Genomic DNA, 26,175 nt, shown 5'->3' with positions numbered 1-26,175 from the left:
ATATTATTCAGAATTCCTTAGTTTTACCTAATGTCCTTTTTCTGTTCCAGAATCCTTTCCAGGATACCACATTACATTCAACAGTCATGTCTCCTTAGCCTCCACTTGTCTGGAACATTAACTCAGAATTTCCTTGTTCTTAATGACCCTGACAGTTTTGAGGAGTACCAGTCAGATATTTTGTAGAAAGATACTCAATCTGGATTTGTCAGATGTTTTCCCCATGGTTAGCATGGCGATATGGTTTCTTGAGAGGAAGATCACAGATGTAAAGTAACATCCTTCTCATATCCCATCAAGGGTATGTGCTGTTAACATGATTTACCACAGATGAAACTGAGCTTGACAACATGGCTGAGGTAGTCAGGCTTCTCGACTATAAAGTTACTTCCCCATCTCCCTTTCATACAGTAATCTTTGGAAAGTAAAAGCCCATACTTAAGGGGTGAGGAGTTATGCTCCATCTTCTTGAGGGGGCAGTATCTATATTAATTATTCTGAATTCTTCTGTACAGGAGATTTGTCTGTTCTCCCACAGTTATTTATTTATATCAGGATGAACTCATGGGTATTTATATTATACTTTGTGTTACAATACAATACTACTTCATATATTTTCTTGTTCAAATTGTTCCAGCTTTGGTCACTGGGAATTCAGTTGTCTCTTATACCCCTTCTCTCTCTCTGTGTGTGTGTGTGTGTGTGTGTGTGTGTGTGTGTGTGTGTGTGTGTGTGTTTGAGAGAGAGAGACAGAGACAGAGACAGAAAGAGACAGAGAGAAACATAGAGACACACATACAGAGAATAGAGAGAGAGACACACACAGAGACACAGAGAGAGAAAGAGAGAGACTGACTGATTTTAGCCCTTACTTTCTGGCACTGTTAGATATCCCAGGCTCATCTTGTATATTCCCTGCCCAGGCTAGAATCGGCCATTTCTTCAGGAAGCCTGGGTTCCTTTTATTAGAGAATGGTATTAGAAACAAAGGTCTGGGTGCTGGTGTACTGATTACCACTGGGGTATTTTTACTTCTAGGTGCTCTCAGTTTGGAAATATATGAGTGTGTGCTGCAGGGGAGCAAAGACTTCCCCTCTATCCTCCCGGATTGGATAGCTGTGTCTTTGAAATAAACTGATAACAGGCAGATTAATAGGAGACAAGGTATACAAATTCATTAAATTTTAATATTTCATGCATGGGAGCATCACAGGAAAAAAAATGAATTAACCCTCACCCCGCCAATCGGTGAGATTTGAGAACTTATATACCATCTTAATAGGGGAAGGGGAGTGGGGATGTAGGCAATTTAGAAAATTATTTTTAGGAAGGTTGAATGGGCTCTTAGAAGAATGGGAGATGGGAGGTATGATGGTTTGTGACAAAGTGTATCTGGCTGTGGTGTCCACTAGTCACCTCCCCTGTGATAGGTGTCAACGTTCCCTGGTTGATGAAACTCATGTCAAGAGGATTTATGACTGAGTTCCTTTTAGAGGATCTGTCTTTAGGCAGATAAGGGGAGTTCAGAGAAAGCCTCCTCTGCATTTGCTGCTTTTCAGGTGCTTTCGGCTCAAAATAATCAATGTACCAAAGTGGTATATTTTGGGGTGGCATGTCCTGAACTCTTTCAATACTAAGCCATTGCATATACTCATATCTATACTTATTTCTGTCTTTATTTATCTGTATCTATATTAGGCTAAACATGAGTTCATACTGATGTTCCTTGTTCCGTAAAGAAAAAAGTTGGCAACAGATGGTGTCTCACAGCAAGTTTCCTTTCAGTCTTGCTATGATTATATGTGCCAAATCTATGAAAAAAAATTATTGTCCATTCTCTAGGCCTCCTCTGAAGATTAGATTGTATTGAAAAACATGGTTCTATGAGGCACAAAGCCCTGCATAGAACTGGAAGCTCGGTCAACATTAGAGGAAATAGAAGAGTCGGGAAGGTGGGGCAACAACCTTGCTCTTTGACTAGATGGCAATGAAGAGATGAAGTACGGAGTTTAGAAATACTTTGAGGATTCACTAGGATCGTTTTTTCCTGATGTGACCACTTCCACTAGGCACTGATGGAGAGAAGTGACTCACCTAGTAAAGAGGTAGTTTTCACAGCAGTTTGTCTTACTTGCTTTGGCAGAGGTGAAGCAGCAGCACCTAGCACTAGTAAATGATATCAGTAAAGCACCTGCAATTTAAAACAGGCATGGAAGTTCAGGCCTTTTTGTGTCTAAACCTTTCTGCATTACAAAAATAATGTCTTCTTTGTTACCCTAGGTCTTTTGCAAGTCAGGCTGGTGGAAAAAAGCCTGTCATTGACTTGAGTGTCAGTGATATGGCAGGGGAAGGAAAAGCACAGTATCTTTCCACTACAGAGGAAGGAGATTGTGATGATTAGGTAGCTAGGCATGGAGCTCTCAAGAAATGTTTCTTACAAGTTGAAAAAGGAAGAAATGCCTGAGGAGAGCTCTATTTTGCCAACATTAGCTCTATCTGAGCATCTTATAAAAATATCTGAAAGCATAAACTGACAGTTAAGGAAAATGTGGGAGAACAAGTTTTGAAGTGTGCTAGGAGATGGCACTAAAGATATGCCATAGTTTATTATAAAACATTCATATCCATAAACATCTGATTTGAGGAACTTTCACTTTTCAGGTAGGGAGAATACTTAAAAGAAAAGGAAGTATGAAAGAGAAACCCAGGGTGGAGCAATGTAATTGAAGATTTACTACAATAGAAATTAAGATCATAATATGCTTTTAGCATGTTTTTACAGACTAAAAAGATAAGACTTCATGAACAAATTAATAAAACTCTTTTAAACACTATATATTAATAATCTTTACTGGCTTATACTATCTACCTGTGTACAGAATGTATCCATGTATGTACCGGAATTTTTATGTGAGAGTACTAGTGTTCAATGATATATATCTTGGTGATAACATTTCTAGTGCACATTGAAAATGTAATATAACATATAAACCAACAGATTAGTCTGAAATTTCACTTTGGAATCAAAGCAAGATACCGTTTGCAATTCTATAAACATAACATAGTATTCTTGGCCTATGCAATGGAGTAAAACTTAGAAAAGTATTTTCAGAATTGATTTCATTTTATAAACTGTGCAAATCCACAGCAGAATTGTGTATGCATTGGTGAGTGTGATTCTGCACCTAAGTTTACTAAGGCAAAGGAGCAGTAGAAAGTGCATGGTATTGTGGTAAGCAGGTGTTTCGAGAAAACATCTCGTTAAGGAAGATGTGGTTGTACAGAGGATAGTTCATTTCTATTCAAGTCTTTAGGCTCTTGAGTCCTTATTTCTTTTTTTTTGATTCCTTATTTTTATGACCATTTTGATTCATGAAGCACTAATAGTTGAAATTAATAAGACAATTCACAGAAGTTTCAATCATGAGGAATTGTGAACCATAGCATTGTAATAGAATTCGCTTGTATTTATCTATCTTTTGGCAACAATAAAATACTCATCTTTTATGGCTCTGAATGTATCCATGGATAATGAAGAATGTCCTCTCTTATGTGTGAATGTTTATATTTAATGACTGTCGTTTATTGAAAGCTGGCTATGTGTAAGGCACTACGATAAGATATGCGATAATTTATTCAGCCTTACATAAAATTACCCCATTTTACAGGTGAGAATCTTGGAGTTTAAAGAGATGTGGGTGTGACTTATACAAATTATACAGTTAGTAAGTGCAGAACCAAGTCTTAAATTCATGTCTAAAATTCATGTCTAACATAAAGAGATCTTTTTATCTGATCTTTTTATCTGTACGTTTTTCTAAAATTTTTCTATAACCAAAGAGAGAAATCATGCCTAAACAGTGCTATAGCTTTAGTATATAACTGGCTTGGGGCCACTGTCTTGCTTGATCTTGCTCACTCCTAAAATTCCAGGGATAAAAATAGTAAGTAAAATTACTCTTAGGGGCCCCCAAAATATTCTGGGCCAAGACTGGAGAAAGTTCAAGTGCCTACTGAATTACCAAATTCAGCTGCTGAGACTTTTGTGCTAAAAATAAATAGAAAAGCCATGATTCGGGCCAAATCTCCACAAGTCATAAATCAGTTGCAGTAGTGTGTTGGGGGCAAGGGGAATATGGTTTCTTTACAAGTGAGTTCTGCTCTGCCATTGAAAATTTTATTTTAAACATGCTCCAAAAGTTTGAGGATTAAAACTGCTTTGGAACTTGGGAAAGGGGCCAGAAAGCACAAAACACTTACCTACGTCTAGGCTTGAACCTACCTAGCTCCCAAGACACGCCCTGATGGTTTGTCCTGATGTCTTGTAGGCACTATCTGAGGGAATTATTAGCATAAATTTTGGCGTAAGCAGTTTACATATACAAAATTTCATAGATTTCCTACTCCTGATTTTAAGTAATGGGCCTTTCTGTCAATCATTTGCCCACCTGTTTGTAATAACTTCAAGCCGTTTTTGAACTCTGGGCATAGTGTTTAGTCAACTAAAACTTTATCATAATTGGAGACCTGAATCTCATAATAGAAGCAGGCAACACAACAGAATAAAGGTTGTACCCATTTAAAAATTTTTTAACCTACCTTGACCAATGAGTTTATCACTTAAGTTAGTCATCTTCATTCTGTACTCTGAAGAGTGAGGTTTTTGGAAGCGGCTTAGGGATCATGGAAGATGAGGTGAGAAAAGAATAGAGTCTACGTGGATGCTGTGTTGTGCTGCTCAGACCCTTCCTTCAGAACCAAAGGTTCTCTGATGGCTGCTGGAATGCTGCTAGATGACAACCCCCAGCTGTCAGTCCTCTCTGGTGGTTACTTTTGGCTGAAGAGGGCTCCCTTGTCCCAACTATAGGTCAATCCCTAAGGGTCATCCCTGTTTGGGAGCACCCGGTAGAGTCACTGAGGCCTTGCTGTGACTGTATTGAACTGCCCAATCCTGCTTCTTTTACTTCCTTCACAGGTGTTGATCCCAGAGCACTCCCTAATAAATTTCTCGCATGCTGATGTCTTCCCAGAGTCTGCCGCCCAGGGAACTGGGACCTACAGCAAAATCAATTATAGCAGCTCTGCTTTTATCATTTATATATATTGGATATTTATGTAAGATTTCACTTAAAGCAAAACAAACTAAAACCTTTGAAGGCCACTGATCCAACAATTAAACAATGTTTCACCTTATATGAAAAATCATCATTATGGTTTTTTGCAAGATTAGTTTATGTAGGTTAATCTTTCCAAACCAACATCTAAGGAGTGTAATTGTTTCTTCTTGATCTTTATTTGTATGTTACGTTTACACATATACTCTTGTGCCTTTTAAAAAGCTGAAAATACATTAAATAATAGACATGAATATTTTTTATATTACATATGTAAAACCAGGAAAATATATAACAAGCTATCGTGACAGACCAGAGAAGGGCATTCAGTAGATGGCACATATTCTCAAATATTGAGTCTTTACATATCCCACTCCCCTAGCCCCACAAAAATAATTCTTAAGATTTTGTCTTAAAGCAGCTATGGTATAAATAACTGTATTGTATATAGAGTTTTCATTCTTCCCTTTAAAAAAAATCTCACATTAAAAAATATACCATCAGCTAGCCTCTTGTAATACAGGGGTAAACCCGTAACAAAAAAGTCACTATATTCTATGGTGCTTTGGAAAACTAGCAAAGAAATTTCCAACTGATGAACTTGATGAAAGGTTAAATGATAAAACTTTAGCTGCTGATGTGTATAAAATGGATGACTAATAAGACCTGCTGTATAAAAAAATATATAAAATTCAAAAATTCCAAAAAAACAAAAAAAGTCCAAGATGGTACCTGTTAAAACTATGCTATGGTTCCACCTTTGAACTCGGCTCCCCTCAAAAAAAAAAAAAAAAAAAACTTTAGCTGCTGAAAAGATAACAATTCAAATTTAATAAGCATACGAATGACCAAGTTCTGAATCTTAGCAGGCTCCTGCTAAGCTCATTCAATAATTCTAATTTACATAGTAGTCAACAGAAAGAAGAAATACAATTTGGTTGTTATTGATCTAGATTTTCCCACTACTCTATTGCCTGGGAAGCTATACACATATCAGGCCTTGGCTTTCTGCTCCAGCAATATGGATGAGGAAAATAAGCTGTTTTCACTCTCAGGTGACAATTTCCAAACTTGATGTGGCAGCAGTTAACTGACAAGCAGAACACAATATAAGGAGTCAGAAGGGAGACTCAGAATGCAGGGTTGTGAAAGAGTATTATTTATTAGAAAGAATAACAAAGTATTTATTCTGGAGCCCAAAATACCAAGCTAACATACTTGAGAATTCCTGCTCACAATTCTGAGATTTTTAGAAAATTAAAGTTTAGTAAATAAAGGTCTGTTGAAAAATACTGGAAAAATATGAAATATTTTTTATATGTTACTCAGGTAACATGAGTGACCCTATGCATTTTGGAGAAACAGTGATTCCACCAAGCACAGCACTGAAAATACATTTTCTCCTAAAAAAGGCAAGCATATAGTAGCAATACTGTATATGTATGCAAATAACAGCAATATTCTTCCATCAAAAGCGAATAAACTTTATAAATGATAACATATACATCAATCACTCTATGCACAATAAGTACATTTTTGGAGTCAAAAACCTCTAAAGTACAACCAACTCTAGATCTTCTGTTAATGCACTCTGGGGAGAGCATGAATAAATGAGGCTGATTTATTCATTTGACAAAGATTTTGAGCACATACTATATGTCAGGCATTGTTAGGCAGTGCAGTTATGAACACGAGAGACATGTTTTCTGCGGTGTGAAGCCTATTGGTTAATGGAAGAAGCTGACCATAAGCTTTTACAATATGTCAATAGCATGATAAATGCTGATAGGGGAAATACAGGGTTCTCTGAAAGCACGTGAAGTACCAAACTGGATTTAAAAGAGTCAGAGAAGTTTTCCCCGGGGACGCGATGTCTAAATTGCGGCCTTACAGTCGTGGATATGTTGGTCAGTTCGGTAGGGAGGAGTTAAAGAAAGAAGGTAAAGTATGCACAGAGTCATGGGAGGGAGAAACACATCACTCAACTGAAAACAAAATCAGTATAGTGAATCTTGGAAAGAGAAGGTGGAAGTATAGAGAGGTGAGGTCTGTAAGAACCAGTTCATGAAGGACCTTGTAAAACATATTAAGGAGTAAGGATTTTATCATAATGGTAACAGGAAGCCATTGAAGAGATTTAGGCCAAGGAGATTAGAGTCACATTTTAGAAAGATTACTCTGATTATAAAGTGGAAAAACGAAGGCAGGAGACCAATGAGGATTCTGAGATAGCAATCTATGGATGGTGGCATGGACTAAGTGATACTGGGAATGGAGAGAAGTGGAAAGGTTAAAGATATTTTTAGGAAGTAAAAGAGCAGGGCTTGGTGACTGGTTACAATGCGGGCAGTGTAGGAGGGGATTTTGTCATTTGCTGAGACTGGAAACATAGGAAGAAGAAAAAGTTTGGGAGAAGGATGTTGAGTTCCTTTTTGGACATATTAAATTTGGGGTACTAAGGGATAAGCAAGTACAAATGTTGGGCAAGCAACTGAATGTATGAATCTTATATTCTGTATGGAACTCTCTGAACTGGAGATGTAGACTGGAGAGCTGTTAGTATGAAATGGTAACTGAAGCCATGGGAGTGGTGATACTGCCCAGGGCAAGGTGTAGAGAGATGAGAGAACCATCAAAACACCAAAAATTAAGGGTTGGGCAGAGAAATATGACTTACAAAATACACTTAAGTCCAGCAATAATACTGAAGCCGTAATTTGTACATTAGTTTATATTCTCCTTGGTCAAGTCCAGTACTAGAAGTCCTAATAGGTATGAAAGTCTTATTTGATTTTTTTCTCTTCTTTGACCTTGTAAAGCCATTAGTTTGCAATGAAAACATTTAAAATAAAGTGAAATCAATAAACTTTTGTAAAATAACTCAAAATAATCACAAACCAAACAAACAGTCCTTTATTGCTCAATACCTAGCTTTGATTATTTTGAGGTTAATACTTTACAACAGACCTTTACTTAGGCTGTAATTTGCCCTCTATCAGTTCTGTAACTGTTTCTTATTTCCTGATCATCTGGATAGTCTTTAATGGATTTGCAGATTAGTGATAGCCCGGAGAGATTTTCTCTGATCAAAATGTGATTAAACAGAGATATATGTGGTCAGAAGACACCCATGGTCCATAGTTCCCACATGGAAAAGATTCAAATACAGTTTCTGGATGGGTCCATGGGAATTTCCCTTAATATGCTTCCTTTATATTTGTAGGAGTAGAAATGGAAATGGGGCCTCTAGAGTGGCTAATCAGTGATGTGCTGGCATATGTTTAACAACTGGCTTGCTGGGAAAAAAGAGCCCTGATTTGTTGTGTTTGCCAGTTTTTATAGTGTAAATACTGCCCCCATACTCAATGACAAGCCACCAACTTGATGTCACTAAAGGCAGAGTAGGGATAAAATGTATGCAGTTGGCTCTTGCAAGCCAGTGAATGCTGGCTCCAGCACACTACTGGACCAAGAATGATCTGACTGGTGCCTAGGAACGGAAGAATGCCTTGTATATGACAGCTTAACATATGAGACAACTGAATTCTACAAAACTGAGTTTTTCCCTTAATGAAAATTGATTTATTCAACTATAGTCAGTTTACTTGTAGGTCTTGACCGTTTCCCTTTGAATCGAGGGCTGGTGGTATGAGTGATATATACACTAATCTAGTAATGCAGCCTTGTAACTTTTATCTCTTTATTCATAGCAGTACTGGTTTCTAAAACTGGCTCGTATCTGAGATTGAAATGATGGAGAGTCATTTTTTCTCCTCCCCCTCACTTTTTTTTGGCCTCACTGCGCGTCATGTGGGATTGAACCTGGGCCCCCTGCAGTGGAAGCACGGAGTCTTAACCACTGGACCACCAGGGAAGTCCCTGAGAACCATTTTTGAACAAATTCCTTATACCAGTGGTCCCCAACCTTTTTGGCGCCAGAGACCGGTTTTGTGAAAGCCTTTTCTTCCATGGACAGGGTGAGGCGGGTGGCAATGGTTCAGGCGGTAATGTGAGCGATGGTTCAGGCGGTAGTGCGTCGCGGCAGACGAAGCTTCGCTCCCTCGCCCGCTGCTCGCCTCCTGCTGTTCCTAACAGGCCCCCGACTGTACCGGTCTGCGGCCCATGGGTTGGGGACCCCTGCCTTATATCATGAAGCAAAGAAATGACCAGTTTCTTTTCATTTCAAGATATCAGTATAATTTGCATTCTATTATATTTCATAAGAGAAAATATTTTATTTCCATCAAATGAGCAAAGTTTGTTTTTTCCCTATAAAAGCAAATAATTTGATGGTATACTGCTCTAATAATATATGCCAAAAGAATAGCAGCAAAATATCTCATTTCTTTATAGAATTTAATATATATTCTATTAACAGCAGTGTGTAGATGCATAGTATTTGACCGTATACTAAATAATTACAATTAAAACTTACTTTTAAAATATTTTCAATATTAGGCACTGGTGGAACCAGAGCTTTTATTATGCATACTATATCTTTTTACATTCCAAAAGGAAATTAAAATTCTTAGTAGTATTAGAAAAGAATACACTTTTTAATATTGAATGCAGATATACAAAATCTCATGACTTCTATTAAAAACCTCTCAATTCTACTGGACACAAATAAAGACACCTTTTCAAATAACTCGCACTTATGCCAGGTTCTATAAAATATTCTATAAAAATATTACAAATCCAATAAAAACACAATAATATAGTACAAAGTCTTTTTTTTAAGTCAAACTTTAAAAGTTCTGTATTTATACAAATGCACAATACTTTTTAGTGCCCTCTGACTGGTATTGTTGGTTCAGGATGATCTAATTTTAGAAATCTAAATTGAACATTTTCATCATTTTTCTGCTTCGGAATGGAAGACACTGAGAACTTATAGAATAAATTTTAAAACTAGGATTGGATAAAAACTTTATAAAGTAGAATAGTAAACACATTACACACTTTAGTTATTGCCCTGCCAAAGATAAAAATGCTCCATTGTTCCATTTTTCCTCTATTTAACTTAAATGTCTAGATAATTATCTTAACTACCTATCGTTTGTCTACATAGAAAGTCTTTCAGATGAAAGTGTAAAGATTTTAGATTCTCTAACAAAATCCAAAATATCAGTAAGCCATTTTCATTTTCTAAGTATATTGAAAGAAATGCTTATTTCAATATAAAACCCCAAAGTGCTGAATTAAGACACATTAATAACATGCCTGGCCAATTACTATCTTGGCTTTAGCCTTAGAGGAATATTATACAATTGGCTGCTGAGTTCCAAATTTAAGCATTTGGTTTTATACTGTAATACTGTACTTTCTAATACAGATATCAAAGAAAATGAGATGATTTTTTTTTAAAGAAATAGTAAATAATTTCAGCCATAATACAAATCAATTTTTTGGGGAAAAATATCCATGTCAAGATAGGAAATAGATTTTTAAAATCTTAGAATAATTGCTATAAAATAACTAAAAAATATAAATTTCTGAAAAAAATACACTGAAAATGCCTCTCTAGGAAAAAAATACACAACTGGTTAGATACAAGAAAATATTCATTACCATGGGGTACAGCCAACTATGAACCTGGCTTATGAGACTTTAAAAATTCACAAAAAGTAATTAGCACCAAAACTGTCTAAAACTCCAAATGACATACTGAAGTGATTCTAAGCCCAAATATTACATTATAAAAAAGTTACATTTAACTTGGGAAGTTTCCCCAGCAATAATAAATATATTTCTTTTCAATCTTTAGAAAATGTGCTAGCTTTACTGATTTTCATCAAAATATTAAGTTAGTATATAGAAGTTATCATTTATATTGGTTTGGGCTAAGCAGGGACAATGGAAGTTCAAATTATTTCCCAGATAATATGGGTTTATTTGGTGGGGGTAGGTGGGGAGCAGTTCTCCAATTACAACTTATTTTTAGCTGCTTGTTTCATCCTTTTTCTTCTAAAATGTTTTAGAACATTTAGAAGAGTGAACAGGGGAACATTCCCTGCTCACTTTTTGGTGTTATTCAAGATTTGGCATGGGAATAGGAGTGTTTAAAAGTGGGCACAGATCACAGTAGTTAAACAAGAGTTATGAATAAGCTACAAAATATATATTCAACCCTGTTATAATCGAGTTGAGTTTAATTTTATAACAACATCAACTTATAAATTTAATTACAAAACAGCACACAATTTGAAACAAGGCAAAATTTTCAGCCTTTATGTGGTGAAATACATAACTTCACTAATTATATATATGGCTGCCAAATGTCAGTAGTTCATTCGGCCATATTTTACTGTTGCACATAAATAATGACAAGGCAAAGAATAGCAACTAGTCCAAGGGCTGGTAGGCCAAGGAACCACAGCATAAGCCAAAAGAAAATGACTATTACTGGTTCTACAATTTGGTCTCCAAAATACATCCTTGTAAAGCCCATGTTGATGAGGTTTTTGTTCAGTTCACCAAAAAGTGTTCCCATCTTTTTGTAGTCATCTCCAACAGGCTCGCCAGTGGGGTTTTGTGATTCTTCAATATCCTTAAAAAAACAGAACAAGACAAAACAAAACATAAACATAAAATGAGAAATAGGTGAAGGTCTTTAAGAATAATGACTATCTCACAGTTCTTCTTTATCTTCCAAAGTATGTACTGGGCACACTTCTGATAATTATTCAATAACACTTGGGGATGTTCCTTTTGATTGTCATCAAAAACAGAGGCAGGCTCTGATTGCTCTGTCCTGGTAAATAAGCCTCTTTTTTAGTCCATTCCTTTGACACTAAGACTTTAAGGAACCCAGCCTCAGCTGACTGGAGCAGGGCTTGCTGCTACTATTGAGCCATCCTCAGCTATTACAGCTGTGATCTTTCAGTTTTAGCTGGGGAGCTAAGAACACTTCAGTGTAGGTCCTTGCGTAGTTTCCTGTCCAGATTCTATAGATGTCCTAAATGTTTCTTATTAATCTCATCAGGAGAAACATATAGTCTCCAAATAGGAATCATTTTGTAATATAAGCCCAAAAATCTACCTAGATATCAGTCGCCTAGAAAATGTCCATCTGTACCCAATTATAGATACCAAAAATTAAGTACTATTTCTATTACCTCTCAGTCTTACTACAATTATGGTCTTTATGTCAGTTAATTAAGCTACTATCTCTCAGCTTCAATCCCACCCTTTGGAATTCTGGAAACAATCTGTCTCCCTGTTAGGCTCTGCCAATAGAGGAACTAGAGAGACACTGCACAGCTGGAGGAGGAAGGGATTTGCTCTTTCCTTGTTTGCCTCTCATGGGTTTCTTGATCCTGTCAGTCTCTAGTCATAGTTCACTCTGGCAGTAGTAGGTCCTTCCGGTAGCAGCCACTGATCTCAATTTAGTGGCTTCCCAACACTTGCAGAACCAATCTCAATGTGCCTTCTTGAGACACCAGATCAAACTTGTGGGTTCCTTTTCCTCAGATATCTGGTTCCCAAGGCCTATGGTGTCTCTCCTTTGAGCTCAGAAACACCAGCACCAGGTGAGCAGTGATCAGTTCTTGGAGGTCTGAGTTTCAGCTGCATGGGATGGGGCTGTCCCCAGTCTTCTCAGTTTTAGTATTCTACCTCTCTTCTTTACTCCCTCAGGCCCAGGAGTGGTTGCTGCTTCCTGCTGTTACTGTCTGTGGCCCTCTAGCCTACTTTAGTGCAGTGGTTTTTAAAATTTAGTATAAGTTACGATCCCTTGGATGGCTTTTAAAGCATGGACTGCTGGCCCACTGCCAGGGTTTCTGATTTAGTAAGCCATGAGTGGGGTTTGGAGTCTGAGAATTTGTACTTCTAGCAAGTTCCAGGGGATGCTTATGATGCTGTCTTTTTACCATCTTTTGAATATCACTGCCTTAATGTTTTTGCCTTTTCTATTCTTCAATGCCTACTTAACAATTCTTTTTTACATTTTTATTGGAGTATAATTGGTTTACAATGGTGTGTTAGTTTCTGCTTTATAACAAAGTGAATCAGTTATACATATGTTCCCATATCTCTTCCCTCTTGCATCTCCCTCCCTCCCACCCTCCCTATCCCACCCCTCTAGGCGGTCACAAAGCACTGAGCTGATCTCCCTGTGCTATGCGGCTGCTTCCCACTAGCTATCTATTTTACGTTTGGTACTGTATGTATGTCCATTCTACTCTCTCGCTTTGTCACAGCTTACCCTTCCCCCTCCCCATATCCTCAAGTCCATTCTCTAGTAGGTCTGTGTCTTTATTCCTGTCTTACCCCTAGGTTCTTCATGACATTTTTTTCTCTTAAATTCCATATATATGTGTTAGCATACGGCATTTGTCTTTCTCTTTCTGACTTACTTCACTCTGTATGACAGACTCTACGTCCATCCACCTCATTACAAATAGCTCAATTTCGTTTCTTTTTATGGCTGAGTAATATTCCGTTGTACATATGTGCCACATCTTCTTTATCCATTCATCCGATGATGGACACTTAGGTTGTTTCCAACAATTCTTTATATTAGATTATCTTTGTTAAAATAATTGGTATAGTTTCCCTCTCTTCACTAGCCCCTAATGCAGTCACAAAAGAAAAACTGTCATGTAGATGACATAGTTGTAATTATAATTTATTAAACCTAATTTCTTTTAGGAGTGATGATTCAAATCAGTAATTATTTATTGAACATATACTTGCTCATAGTAGGTGCAAGGTAGAAAATTACTCATGTGTAAAAAGAAGACTTTAGGTATAGGGTTTCACATAATAACAGGTAAGTATTAAATGCCATTAATTTTGCCGTCTATGCCAAAAATAGTTAATTATCTTAACTTGAGGCACTCTTCAAACACATGAATCAAACTTAGATTCCTTTAGTAGAAACCAAAGCTTAACCATTTCAGTAATCAGTACGTAAATAACTAAAAATATTTTTTCGTTTAAAAAAATGCCTTATTTTCTGTTCTACATATACAGTTTAAGGAAAGAGAGTGAAACAATCTAAGTTTATTCGCCATAGTCAGAATAAATGATTTTCAATAGGATTTTAAGGTGGTGTTTTCCCATATAACAGTAATTTGTGCAGCACACAGTGTCATTGGTGGTGTGGAAAAATGAGACTCAAAGGGGCATCACTGTTAAGTCTATATTTTAAGTTTAAGCCAGAATTATTTTTGAGTTAACAAGTACATATAATTTAATAAATCACTTTTGGATTTCCATTTCCACCAAAAAAAGAGAAAAACCAAATGTTGTAGAGATATCTGGAGAGTTCAGATTTAGTCTCCCAACACTTCAAGTGAATGACCTTGACCAAGTTACTTCATTTTCCTGAGCTTCAGTTTTCTAATCCATAAAATGGGATTTATATGAACCCCTTTTGATACTGATAATACCCTCTTGAATTATAATTTGTTAACCTTTCCTTATTTTTTGTATTTTAACTTCTAAGTTATCTTTTCCTTCACTGATGTGCTGTAATCAATTTTATGTTTCTCAGCTTCTCATACTTTTCTATGTGTTCCATGATAATATACTATATTAAAAAAGAAAAACAAAAATCTTGTTCTTTCCTGAGATTAAGGCTTTCTTTTCTTTAGGACAGAACTTGAACAGTTCTTGATTTAGTTTGTAATTCTTCTGGTCCCTCAACTCTCTCTTCTACTCCAGTGTCTAGCATTGCTGTATCATTTTTGGCCTCTTTTTTTAATTAAAGTTTTTTTTCTTTTTTACCACCTCTAATTTCTTTTAATCTATGCACTTATTGTACTTTGGGGTTTTCTGTTGTTACTGAAGCTTTTTAAGACTTTTTCAGTATTTTTGTGGTTTTAGTACAAAGCAAGTACCCTAATCTGAAATGGTTCTTTCTGAAGATTTCTTTGAATTCTTTTACAAACTGCTTGTGGGTTTTTCAGGGGAAGAGGCAGGTGTTGCAATGCTTAGTTAACTCCTAGAGGCCAGGTGGGGAGGCAGCAGTTAATCATATCATCTCAGATCCTGGGAGCAGCTGGGGGGACTGAGAAGGGAAGTAGAAGGCCTAATAAGGACTGGCCTAGGCGTGCTGTGGCAGCCTGCCGCTTCTTTTTTTAATATGAAAAATTTCAAACACACAAAATTAGAGAAAATAGTACAATGAACCCCTAAATACCTATCAACCAGATTAAATAATTACTAAAAATTTGCCACTTTACTGAAGCACTTCTTAATCTGGGCAATCTAAAGGAGAGGAAAAAAGTAAAGTCACTAGAAGAATGCCTAAAAGCGGCATATGTTCACAAATGAAGTTCTGTGGAAACATCAAAGATATCCAGCAATGAACTGGATGGGGGTTTGAATAATCCTAGAGGAAAGACACTTAAAAACATGGAAAAGAAAATAGGCAGCATTCTTAAATCACTGGCATTACAGTTAATCTCATTACAGTATTTTCTGTATCAGTAAATATTTGTTGAATAGATGGAGAGAATTTATCATGTGTCTGGCAAGCATTAAAGCAATATCTTGATAGGTTTTCTACCTGCTCCACTTTTTGCCAAACAAAAGATGGTCTCATTTTTCCAAAGTATTATTTATTATAGTAATCTCAAAACAATGTATCAATTTTTATGGAATTAGCAGTCCTTTTTGGTTGTGGATATTAATAAGCATCCATTCACTCTTTCCTCTTTCCTATTCGAACCTTAATCCAGTCTGCATTCTTTATGTGAGGAAAATCCCATCTACAGCTTCAGAGGTGATGGGTCTAAGAGTAATCCCCTTCCCTTCACTAGAAGCTGGCTTTTGGAAAGGCCATGTGATCTACTTTGGAATGATGACTTTTGTGGGTTTTCTGGGAAAATTCTTCCTAGCTCTTCTGATACAACTTTGGAAAGTGATCCTTATTCTATTTCTCCACATACAGAGCTTAGGTAGAGAGAATTTACTGTATTAGTATTAATTTTCTATTGGTGCCATACAAAATTACTACAAATTTAGTGGCTTAAAACAACACAAATGTATCACTTTATAGTTCTGCAGGTTAGAAGTTATGTCATCAGGATTGTGTTTCTTTCTGAAGGCTCTAGGAGAGGATCTATTTCTCTACCTTTTCTAGCTGCTAGAGGAGGTCCATATTGCTTGGCTCCTCGTCCCCTTCCTCTGTCTTCAAAGCCAGCAATGTTGCAGCTCTCAGACCATCCTTCTGTAGTTAACTTTTCCCTCTGACCACAGCAGGGGAAGGTTCTCTGTTTTTAAGAACTCATGTGATTAGGTCTAGTCCAGTTAGATAATCCAGGATCATTTCCCCATCTCAAAGTCCTTAAATTTGATCACATCTACAAAAATCTCTTTTGCCATGTAAGGTATCATATTCATAGGTACTAAGGATTAAGATGTGGACATCTTTGGGGGGGGTGGGGAGAAACCGTTATTCCGTGCACCACAATATTTAATTTTAAAATTATTTCTTTTTATATCTATTCTTACTATCTTTGATAGGAAAGGTCACGTCATTCAAGGCAAAAACCATATCATATAGTACTAACATGAGTACTTAGTATAGTGCATTGTGCCTGGCCCATTGTAGGCTCATAATAAATATTAGTTGAATAAACAATAGAAATATTCTATAATAACATATCAGGTAAAAAACAACTCAAAAAATAAAAACAAACTTTACATGTAACATAAATTATTTTATTTTCCCCATGAGTACAGTTGTGAATTTGTTCAACTATTTGTAAATAAGTTCTAGATTTAGATTATAAGGTATGGGAGCTGTTAGCTAAAATTCACATGCTCAGTTCAATTCCTAAACCACTGCATTTTAAGAGCAGAGGCTAATATGAACGGATGAGTTCTTGAGTCCTTGGCTCACTCTCAGATGTGTGTAATTTTCAGAGTAATAGTAGTGGTGGTACTATTGTTAACGGTATAGTAGAAAAGCTAACACTCAGTGCTTACTATATGGCAGGGACTGTGTTGTGCATGTATTCTCTCGTTTAGTCTTTCCAACAGGCTGTGAGGGAGGCACTGTTATTTTCACCATCTGCAGATAAGGCAACTAACTTGCAGCAGAGTTAAATGTCTGGCCATTGACTTATACTTAGTAACTGAAGGAGCTATAATATGAACTCAGACATTCTTACTCCAGAGACAACACCATTAATCCCTATGTTATACTCCCTCCAGTTATTATTATATTATTAATAGCTAGCAGCTGTCTAATGCTGCAGAGAGAAATATTGATCTCTGAAAAAAGACAAGCTATGTAAGCACATTTTCATTTTTCATAGAAAGAGTACACTTAACATAGTGAAATCAACATCAGTATCTTTTTTGCATTACATCTTTTTTCAGTTTACACTTGAAGGTGAGTTTATCAAGCACAAAACTTGCTCAAACTTTAATTTTCATCTTATATAAAAATTTAAACAAGGTAAAGCTATTTGCAGCAGTTTAGCAAATTTTTCATAGCCTTTTCAGTATTGATTAGAATTCAGATTCAAATGTGAGAAAAAAAAAAAAAAGACTCCAAGCAAGAATGAGGAGATAGGCTTGGCCGAGTTGCAATTAGGCAAAAATCCAACCAACCAACCAAACACACACACACAAACACTTCACACATAAAATAAACCAATGCAAAGTGCAGATGGCATTTCCCCCCTGTTCTAACATTAGTCACTTTGTGTCTTTGCCAAATTTTATTCTTTGTATGTGAGGTCCCAATGGAAGAATATTTGTCAAATGTACAGTTTCCTTCATGATCATATGATAGTACTGACTATGACATACACATTAAAAAGTGTTCTCAGCAAAATAGTGATATTATTTTTGTCCATAATTAATGACATAGGGGTGTTATAATTGATTGAAAATCCTTCTTTAAAAATATGCAAAATTAGTGATGAGAAATTAAAGGTGGGGACTTCCCTGGTGGTGCAGTGGTTAAGAATCCGCCTGCCAAGGCAGGGGACACGGGTTCCATCCCTAGTCCGGGAAGATCCCACAGGCCACACAGCAACTAAGCCCATGTGCCACAACTACTGAGCCTGCGCTCTAGGGCCTGCGAGCCACAACTACTGAGCCCTCGTGCCACAACCACTGAAGCCTGCGTGCCTAGAGCCTGTGCTCTGCAACAAGAGAAGCCACCGCAATGAGAAGCTGGTACACCGAAATGAAGAGTAGCCCCTGCTCGCTGCAACTAGAGAAAGCCCGTGTGCAGCAACGAAGACTCAACGCAGCCAAAAATAAATAAATAAATTTATTTTTAAAAAAAGAAATTAAAGGTGAACCCTTAAATAATCATGGGATTATTAAGAGCAAAGGGTCCTTAAAGATAATTTAAACAAAGCCTCTTACTTCAGAAACAAGAAATAAGAGGTTAAGTCACACAGCTTATTAACAAAAAACAAAGGCTTTGGAAGCAAGGTGGACAGATTCAAATCTTTCTCTGTCACTTATACAAGGCAAATTACTTAACCGCTGACCCTCAGTTTCCCCAGGTATGAAAGGAGCATATTAATATCTACCTCATAGGGTTGTGATAATAAAATGAGGAAGCAGATAAAAAGCTTTTAGAATAGATACAACAGTCATTCAGTATATGGTAACTAATATTATTACTACAGTTTTGGTAGAATTTATGTCTTGTGATTTTAACTTCTATTCTCTTTCTATTGTAACATGCTGCCTGAGACAATTAATACCTTATGATCACCTTTCTTGTGATAATTAAATTCAGTTGTATTTTTCTTCAAGTGTTACGACACTTTCATTATATAGAAGTTGAGGTGGGATGTTTTCTATGGCACATCCTTACCTGTGGGACAATCTGTGCACATTAGTATGGCAGAGCCTCTTATTTACTTTAAGAAGAGTACAAGCTACATTCTATAAACAGGCTTTCACTGAGTGGGTGACAATTTAAGATTCACTTTCAGCTGTTTTCCCGAGTGCAGTATTGGAAGTCTGCTGTTTTTGCCTGTCTGATTTTTATGCTACTTTCTTCTGCAGGTATCACCTTGATTTAACTTTGGGAAAACCCTCCCCCACCCACTCTTGGTTCATGTGTTTTGGTTGAATGTGTGCCCATTCCCCAGTTCCAGGCCTGAACAATCAGAACATTTCATTTCCTTGGGCATATGATTAGTTAAGGAATGAGCATGTGACCCAAGACAGGCCAATGAAAGCTCTACCTGAGACTTTTGCTGCAACTATTGAAAAAGTGACATTTTTCCCCCCCGCTGATATTGGTTAGCTGGCAAAATGGAGGGCATCTTATTGGGTTGGCCAAAAAGTTCATTTGGTTTTAAAGTTCATTTTATTTTATTTTAAAAATAAAAGACACATTTTTCATTTTTACCAAGAACTTTATTGAACAACATACTCATTAACCAAACTTTTTGGCCAACCCACTATTACAATGAGGAGAAAGCTGGCTATGAATGAAGCTAATATAAAGTAAAGCCAAGAAATTACATAGTTGATGTTGTTTGAATACTTGAATCCAGCTAGGGCATCTACCTGTTTTTTTTTGTTGTTTTTTTTTTTTTTAATAACATGAGCCAGTAAATTCCTATTTTGCAAAACCTAGTAAAAGTTGAATTTTTGTTGCTTGGAACTAAGAGTTTGGACTATAGATGATGATGATTATGATGATAAAAAGTAGTAATAGCTACCATTAGGGACTTCCCTGGCGGGCCAGTGGTTAAGACTCTACACTTCCAATGCAGGGCATGCGGGTTCAATCCCTGGTCAGGGAACTAAGGTCCCACATGCTGCACAGTGCAGGCAAAAAAAAGGGCCTGAAACTTGGAGGCAGAAGTAGGGTTTGGGACTTCCCTGGTGGTCCAGTGGTTATGACTCCATGCTCCCAGTGCAGAGGGAATGGGTTCGATCCCTGGTTGGGGAACTAAGTTCCCACATGCCATGCAGCCAAAAAAAAAAAAAAAGTAGTAATAACTACCATTAACTGAATGTTTTCTACTGCTAGATATTGTGTTAAGCACTTTACATTCATTATGCCATCTAATTATTATTTATTATAATAAGTATTACTAGTTAATTTCGAAGCCTGTGTTTTTAACTATAGTGCTCAAGAACTTCCTCATTAATTTGGTCTTATTGCTACTAGAAATAATTAACATGAAGAATGTATTAATAATATTAAAAATAATGGGGTTATGCAAGTAGAAATTTTTAGATATAACTTTCTAAAAGTGTTTAAAAACTACGTAAGAATACATGGATAAATGGTTATTGTATTCAGATAACACGAATACAGAGTAAAGACTAAGATGCTGATTTCTCCTTGCCACTTTAGGTTAACCTTCCCTAGCTATCAAGCAGAGCCAGTCTCAGTAACCCAAGCCCATGGAAATCATAACTGGGAAGGTAAATTTATTTTGGTATACATATCAAGATGTGCATACTGACCAAAAGTATTTTTGGATAGCACATAGTAGTCTGTGAACTGAGGTTTATTAAATGAATGAAGAAACAAATGAATGAATGAACAACTCCTAAATCTTCTTGCTGCAACCTCTTCTCCTTTCAACTTGTTCACTCAACTGTAGGTTTCCCCTGCTATCCGAAAGTAAAGTGTTCCTATAAAAGCTTTCGTAAACCGAAATGGTGTAAAGCAAAGAAGCAATTATCTTAGGACACGTCTTGCTAATGGATACACAAAACAAAATGAGAAAAAGCACAGATGCTCACAGACACAGTTCAAAACTATGGTGGCCTGATGCTGAGATGCTGAGTGTAGTTACTGGGGAAGGAGCTTGATGTTGTCACTCTAGCTACTTGGGATGTGTGCTGCCTCTCTAACTTGCTACAAAACAAATGCTGAATGCTATTTTTGCTTTACACCTTTTTTTCTTAAAAGCAAAAATCCTCTTTGGATTTCTTTTGCTTATCGAAAACAGGTACAAACTAATGTAGGTCTTTCATAAAAGTGAAGTGGCAGAAAGCAAATTTTCGAAAGCAGGGAATACCTGTACTCCCACTGTTTTTCAACTTCACTGGGATTGTAGTCCCGTCTCTAACTTCTCTCAATCCACTAGCCCTCTTCTTCACTTTTCACATTCAGCTTGATTTCTATGAAGCAAAGTTTAACAAACTTTAATAAAACTCCTTTGTCTCATAGGGGAAACCCTAATCTTAGAGTAACAACTATTTTCTATGTCTGCACCTGAGTACCTGTGGTGCTAGAGAAAGTCACACCATAGGGTGCCAAGAGTTTATGACAACCCCAAACAGATCTTCAAGTACATTCCTACTTCATTTCTCTGCTCTACTCTTTTTGTTTTGGGTTTTTTTTTTTGCTCTGTACACAGGGCTGTTTCAAATCTCTTCTTTTAAAAATCTTGAACTGCCTCCTACTCCTCTCTTTATCCCTCTCCTCCAGCAAATTACCTGACCTCCTATTTCTCAGGAAAAAGAGAAGCAGTCAGAAGAGTTTCCTTAACTTTGTGATACTAAATGTATCAACTACCAAAGTTTACATCCAACTTCTCTTCATTCTCTTTTGTTACAGATAAAGGAATAAGGACGTATTCCTCTTTCTATGTCCAATTTCTCTTACCTATGCTTAGGCTCGCATCCTTTTCTACCTTATATTATACCTTTTCCATTATCCCTCTGTCTCATATATATTCAACCTTCCCCTTTCAGTTGGCTGCTTCTCATCAGTGTTTATACATGCTTAGATTTTCCCCCCTTAATGCCACTAGCTCTGCCTTGCCTTTTCTTCTCCTTCATAACCAAACTGTTTGAAACAATTCACTCTGCTTGTTTCCATATTTTCATCTTTGTCAGGAACTGTGAAGGAGCTGATGTTTTATCCTACTTGCAAGTTAACAAGTTAGCCTGTCTTGGTTTCATGGATACTGGCAGGAGACACAAGCCTCCTCGGTCAGAGACAAAGGACTTTATTCCTCATGCCACAGGAAGCAGCCTGAGTTTCATGTTGATGTTGGTCCCCTTTACCTCCTAAGTCCCACAGGGTGACAGAGTGGCACAGGTAGATGCTGCATGCAGTGGGCTTATGTCTCAGCTGAAGAACTCTGAGCTTAGGGAACTCTCATCTTTTACAATGGGCTATAAGCAAATCTGCCTGATGTTTGTCCCAGAGGGAGACATCATTTTTATTACACTGGGTAGCAGACAATCTGCCCTCTGCTCCAAAAGGAGACAATATTCCGATCTTCCAAGTCTGTTCATTTAACAAACATCCTTGAAAAACAGTCCTAAACAAAAGTTCTCAATGCAAGAGATCCATGGAGAATTGCTCCCCACAATCTTCCAGTCAGACCTCAACTTACTCCAATGTGGCCTCTGTTCCTATTACACCACCAAAACAGTTCTTGAAAAGGTTACCAGTAAACTGCCGTATCAGTAAATTAGAGGGTTTCTTTTGGTGGCAGGGGGGAGGGGCACTCCCTGGCGGTGCAGTGGTTAGGACTCCACGCTCTCACTGCCAAGGGCCCACGTTCAATCCCTGGTCGGGGAACTAGGATCCCACAAGCCACGCAGCGGGGCCAAAAAAAAAGAAAAAAAAAATTAGAGTTTTTCAGTTCTAATTTTATTCAAACCCTAAGCAGAATTAATAACCATTTTTTTCTTTTCTTTTGAATTATATGGTATTACATTCTCCTGGTTCTACTCGTTCTATTTTCATCCCTCTGGGTATGCCTTTCTCAGTCTGCTTTGTGGGTTCACCATCCTCAACCTAGCTATTAAATATTGATCCTCAACCTCTGGTCTTAAGGCCTTATCTCTCTCTCTCTTTTTTTTAAATAAATTTATTTGTTTATTTACTTATTGCTTTTTGGCTGCATTGGGTCTTCGTTGCTGTGCGCGGGCTTTCTCTAGTTGCGTCGAGTGGGGGCTACTCTTCCTGGCAGTGCACGGGCTTCTCATTGCGGTGGCTTCTCTTGCTGCGGAGCACGGGCTCTAGGAGCACGGGCTTTAGGAGCACGGGCTTCAGTAGTTGTGGCTCGCGGGCTCTAGAGCGCAGGAGCAGTTGTTGTGGTGCACAGGCTTATTTGCTCTGCGGCATGTGGGATCTTCCCAGACCAAGGCTTGAACCCGTGTCCTCTGCATTGGCAGGTGGATTCCTAACCACTGCGCCACCAGGGAAGTCCCCAGCCCTTATCTCTTTTCTTTCCATATTCTCTTCCCAAATAAGCTCATCCAAACTTTACAGTTTCAATTACCACCAGTAAATCAGTTATTTAAGTATTATAGCCAGCTCAGACCTTTCTTCTGCACTCTAGACCCATATATTCAACTGCCTTCTCGACATTTACACTTGGATATCTTGAATATACTTCAATATTCAACACACCCAAGGCCAAACCCATGATTTTCCTCCTCAAAACTGGTCTTCATTCAGTGAACAGATTCTCAGGAATAAAATCCATCCTTAATTTCTGCAAGTAAGAAACTCAGGAATGATCTGCAAAACCTTCTTTTTCCTAATTTCCTATTATCCAAATTATCAGTGGGTTCTGTTGAGTTTAAATCCTAAATATCTCAGGCATTTATAGTTTTCTAATCTTTCTTGTTTGTTGGCTGGTATACAATCTGTCTTCTCAGCACCTTCCTTTCTGGTTCTTTTTATTCCTTCCTGTGGATGTGAGTCACTATTTGGTGTCATTTCCTTACTCCAATACAACTTTGTTTCCACCTTTGTATTTTGTGCTGATATTGTCAAATATATTATATTTCAGTATGTTATAGGCCCAACAATATAATTATATATACATATTGTTTTATGCAACTGCTTTTAAATCAGTCAAGAGAAGATGGTGCGATTATACTATCCTTTGTAATTACATTATTGCCTTTACCAGTGCTCTTTGTTTTTTTGTGTGGATTCAAAATAGTGTCTGATATCAGATGCTTTCATCCTTATAATTTCCTTTGATCATTCTTGTAAGACAGGTGTGCTGGCAAAAAATTCTGTTTTTATCTGGGAATGTGTTTTACGTTTATTATTATTATTATTATTTTTGCGGTACGCGGGCCTCTCACGGTTGTGGCCTCTCCCGTCGCGGAGCACAGGCTCCGGACGCGCAGGCTCAGCAGCCATGGCCCACGGGCCTAGCTGCTCCGTGGCATGTGGGATCCTCCCGGACCAGGGCACGAACCCGTGTCCCCTGCATCGGCAGGCGGACTCTCAACCACTGCGCCACCAGGGAAGCCGCTACCTTTATTTTTGAAAGGTAATTTTGCTGGATATAAGACTGTGGACAGGTTTTTACTTTTAGCGCTTTGAATGTGTTGTCCAATTGCCTCTGTCCTCCAAGTCTCTGATGAGAAATCAACTATTGATCTTACTGGGGTTTCCTTTTATGTGATTTGTTTTTCCTTTGCTGCTTTCAAGATTTTCTCTTTCTCATTCAACATTTTGACCATAATGTGTCTAGATGTGGATCACTCTGTTTATCCTCCTTGAATTTCATCAAATTTCTTGTATGTGTAGCTTAATGCTTTTCATTAAGTTTGAAACATTTTCAGCCATATATATCTCAGAATATTTCTTCTGTCCCTTTCTCTCCTCTCCTCATAGTCCCATTATTTGTGTGCTGATGTGTTTAATCATGTCCTACAGTTCTCTGAGGCTCTGTTCATTTTTTTCCATTCTTTTTTCTCTCTGTTCTTCAGATTGCATAGTTTATATTGCTCTATCTACAAGTTCACTGATTTTTATCTTCTGCCCACTCAATTTTCATTTGGGTTACTGTACTTTCAACTCCAGAATTTCCACTTAATTCAAAAGAAAAACAGTTTCTCTTAATTAATATTCTCTATTTGATGGACACTGTCATCATACTTTAACTCTTTAAGCATGTTTCCTTTAGTTTTTTGAATATATTTATAAGAGCTCTTTTGAAGTCTTTGTCTGCTAAGTATATCACTGGGCCCCATCAAAGACATTTTCTATTGTCTGATTTTTTTCCTACTTATGGATCATACTTTCCTGTTTCTTTCCATGTTTCATCATTTTTTTCGTCAGTAACTGGACATTTTAGATATATTTTTGCAACACTATATACTGATCCCCTACCACTACTCTGGGGGTGGCGGTGGTTGTTATTCTCATGATTATTTGTTTAGTGACTTGGCTGAACTAATTCTGCAAAGTCTATTCCTTTGCAGTGTGCAGCCTCTGATGTTCCTACTCACATTTTTTCCCCTTATTTTCATCTTTTAGTCTCATTACCTAGGGGTTGTCCCTGGGCTAGTATAGCCATTTCTTGGTTAGCGGTTGTGCTTACGGTCCCTTAGCCAGTTATTTTCATGCTTTACCATTGGCTGTATCTGTAGCTTGGAAACTGCTATCATAGTTCAGAGATTTTACTTCTTTGCCCCACATTCAACGAGGGACTAGTAGCTTGGAGGGTCCTACTCTTACTACCCCTGAGAGGGTATAGCCTTGGGCATGTATACAATTTTCCGACTGTCACAGGTGATTGTGATATTTTGGAGCCCTGCTTCCTAGGAGTTATCCCTGGGTCAGAGTAGCATATTGCTCAATCAGTGTTTGGTCACAGGTTGTATTTAAGCCCCTTGTTCTTTGTAAGGCTTCTTCCCTGTGTTGATGGGTCTGTGTGCAGCTTAGGGAATGCTTTCAAGTCTGCCCCACATCCTGCTACAATTGTTCCTGAGTGGGTGCAGCCTAACACATGCACACTTGCCTTCCTGATCCTCACAGGTGACTATGATCCCAAGAAGGTTCTTCATGGCCGACTCTTTCCCTGGTTCTTTCTTTAAAACCTCTGGCTGCTCTGGTGTTTTGATGTATTATGGAGCTACCAGCCTCCTCTTAATTGCTCTTCATCAATATCTGTACTGTTTTCAACAACACCTTTAGGCATGGAGTTCTCCATTCCTTCTTCCAGTTGAAGTCAGTCTTCTCAGGCAGATCCAAAGAGCTCTTTACTTCTATGGTCTGCCTTTTCTCCTGGGCAGAACACCTGCACCACTGCACTGGAGTTGGGGTCAGGGACCCTATTTTCCTAGAGTGACAGTCTGGGGTCCTGGGGGTGGGGAGCAGCTCTTGGTCGTGGCTTGC

At 37.6% G+C, this 26,175-nt stretch overlaps 1 protein-coding gene across 1 annotated transcript in view; it reads right to left on the bottom strand.

Moving 5' to 3' along the window:
- Window positions 1–6,252: 6,252 nt before the first annotated feature.
- Window positions 6,253–26,175, bottom strand: part of FAM241A (family with sequence similarity 241 member A) — a 40,411-nt gene continuing 20,488 nt past the window's right edge. The window contains exon 2 of the mRNA XM_004269563.3: window positions 6,253–11,664. Within this exon, the coding sequence (XP_004269611.1) occupies window positions 11,419–11,664 (246 nt within the window). The 3' untranslated portion in view covers window positions 6,253–11,418. The remainder of the gene's footprint in view (window positions 11,665–26,175) is intronic.

Source organism: Orcinus orca, chromosome 4, assembly GCF_937001465.1.
Source record: "Orcinus orca chromosome 4, mOrcOrc1.1, whole genome shotgun sequence".
In the NCBI taxonomy this organism is placed as follows: Eukaryota; Metazoa; Chordata; class Mammalia; order Artiodactyla; family Delphinidae; genus Orcinus; species Orcinus orca.
Note: the sequence above shows the minus strand (reverse complement) of the source record. Positions and strands in the feature narration are given on the sequence as shown.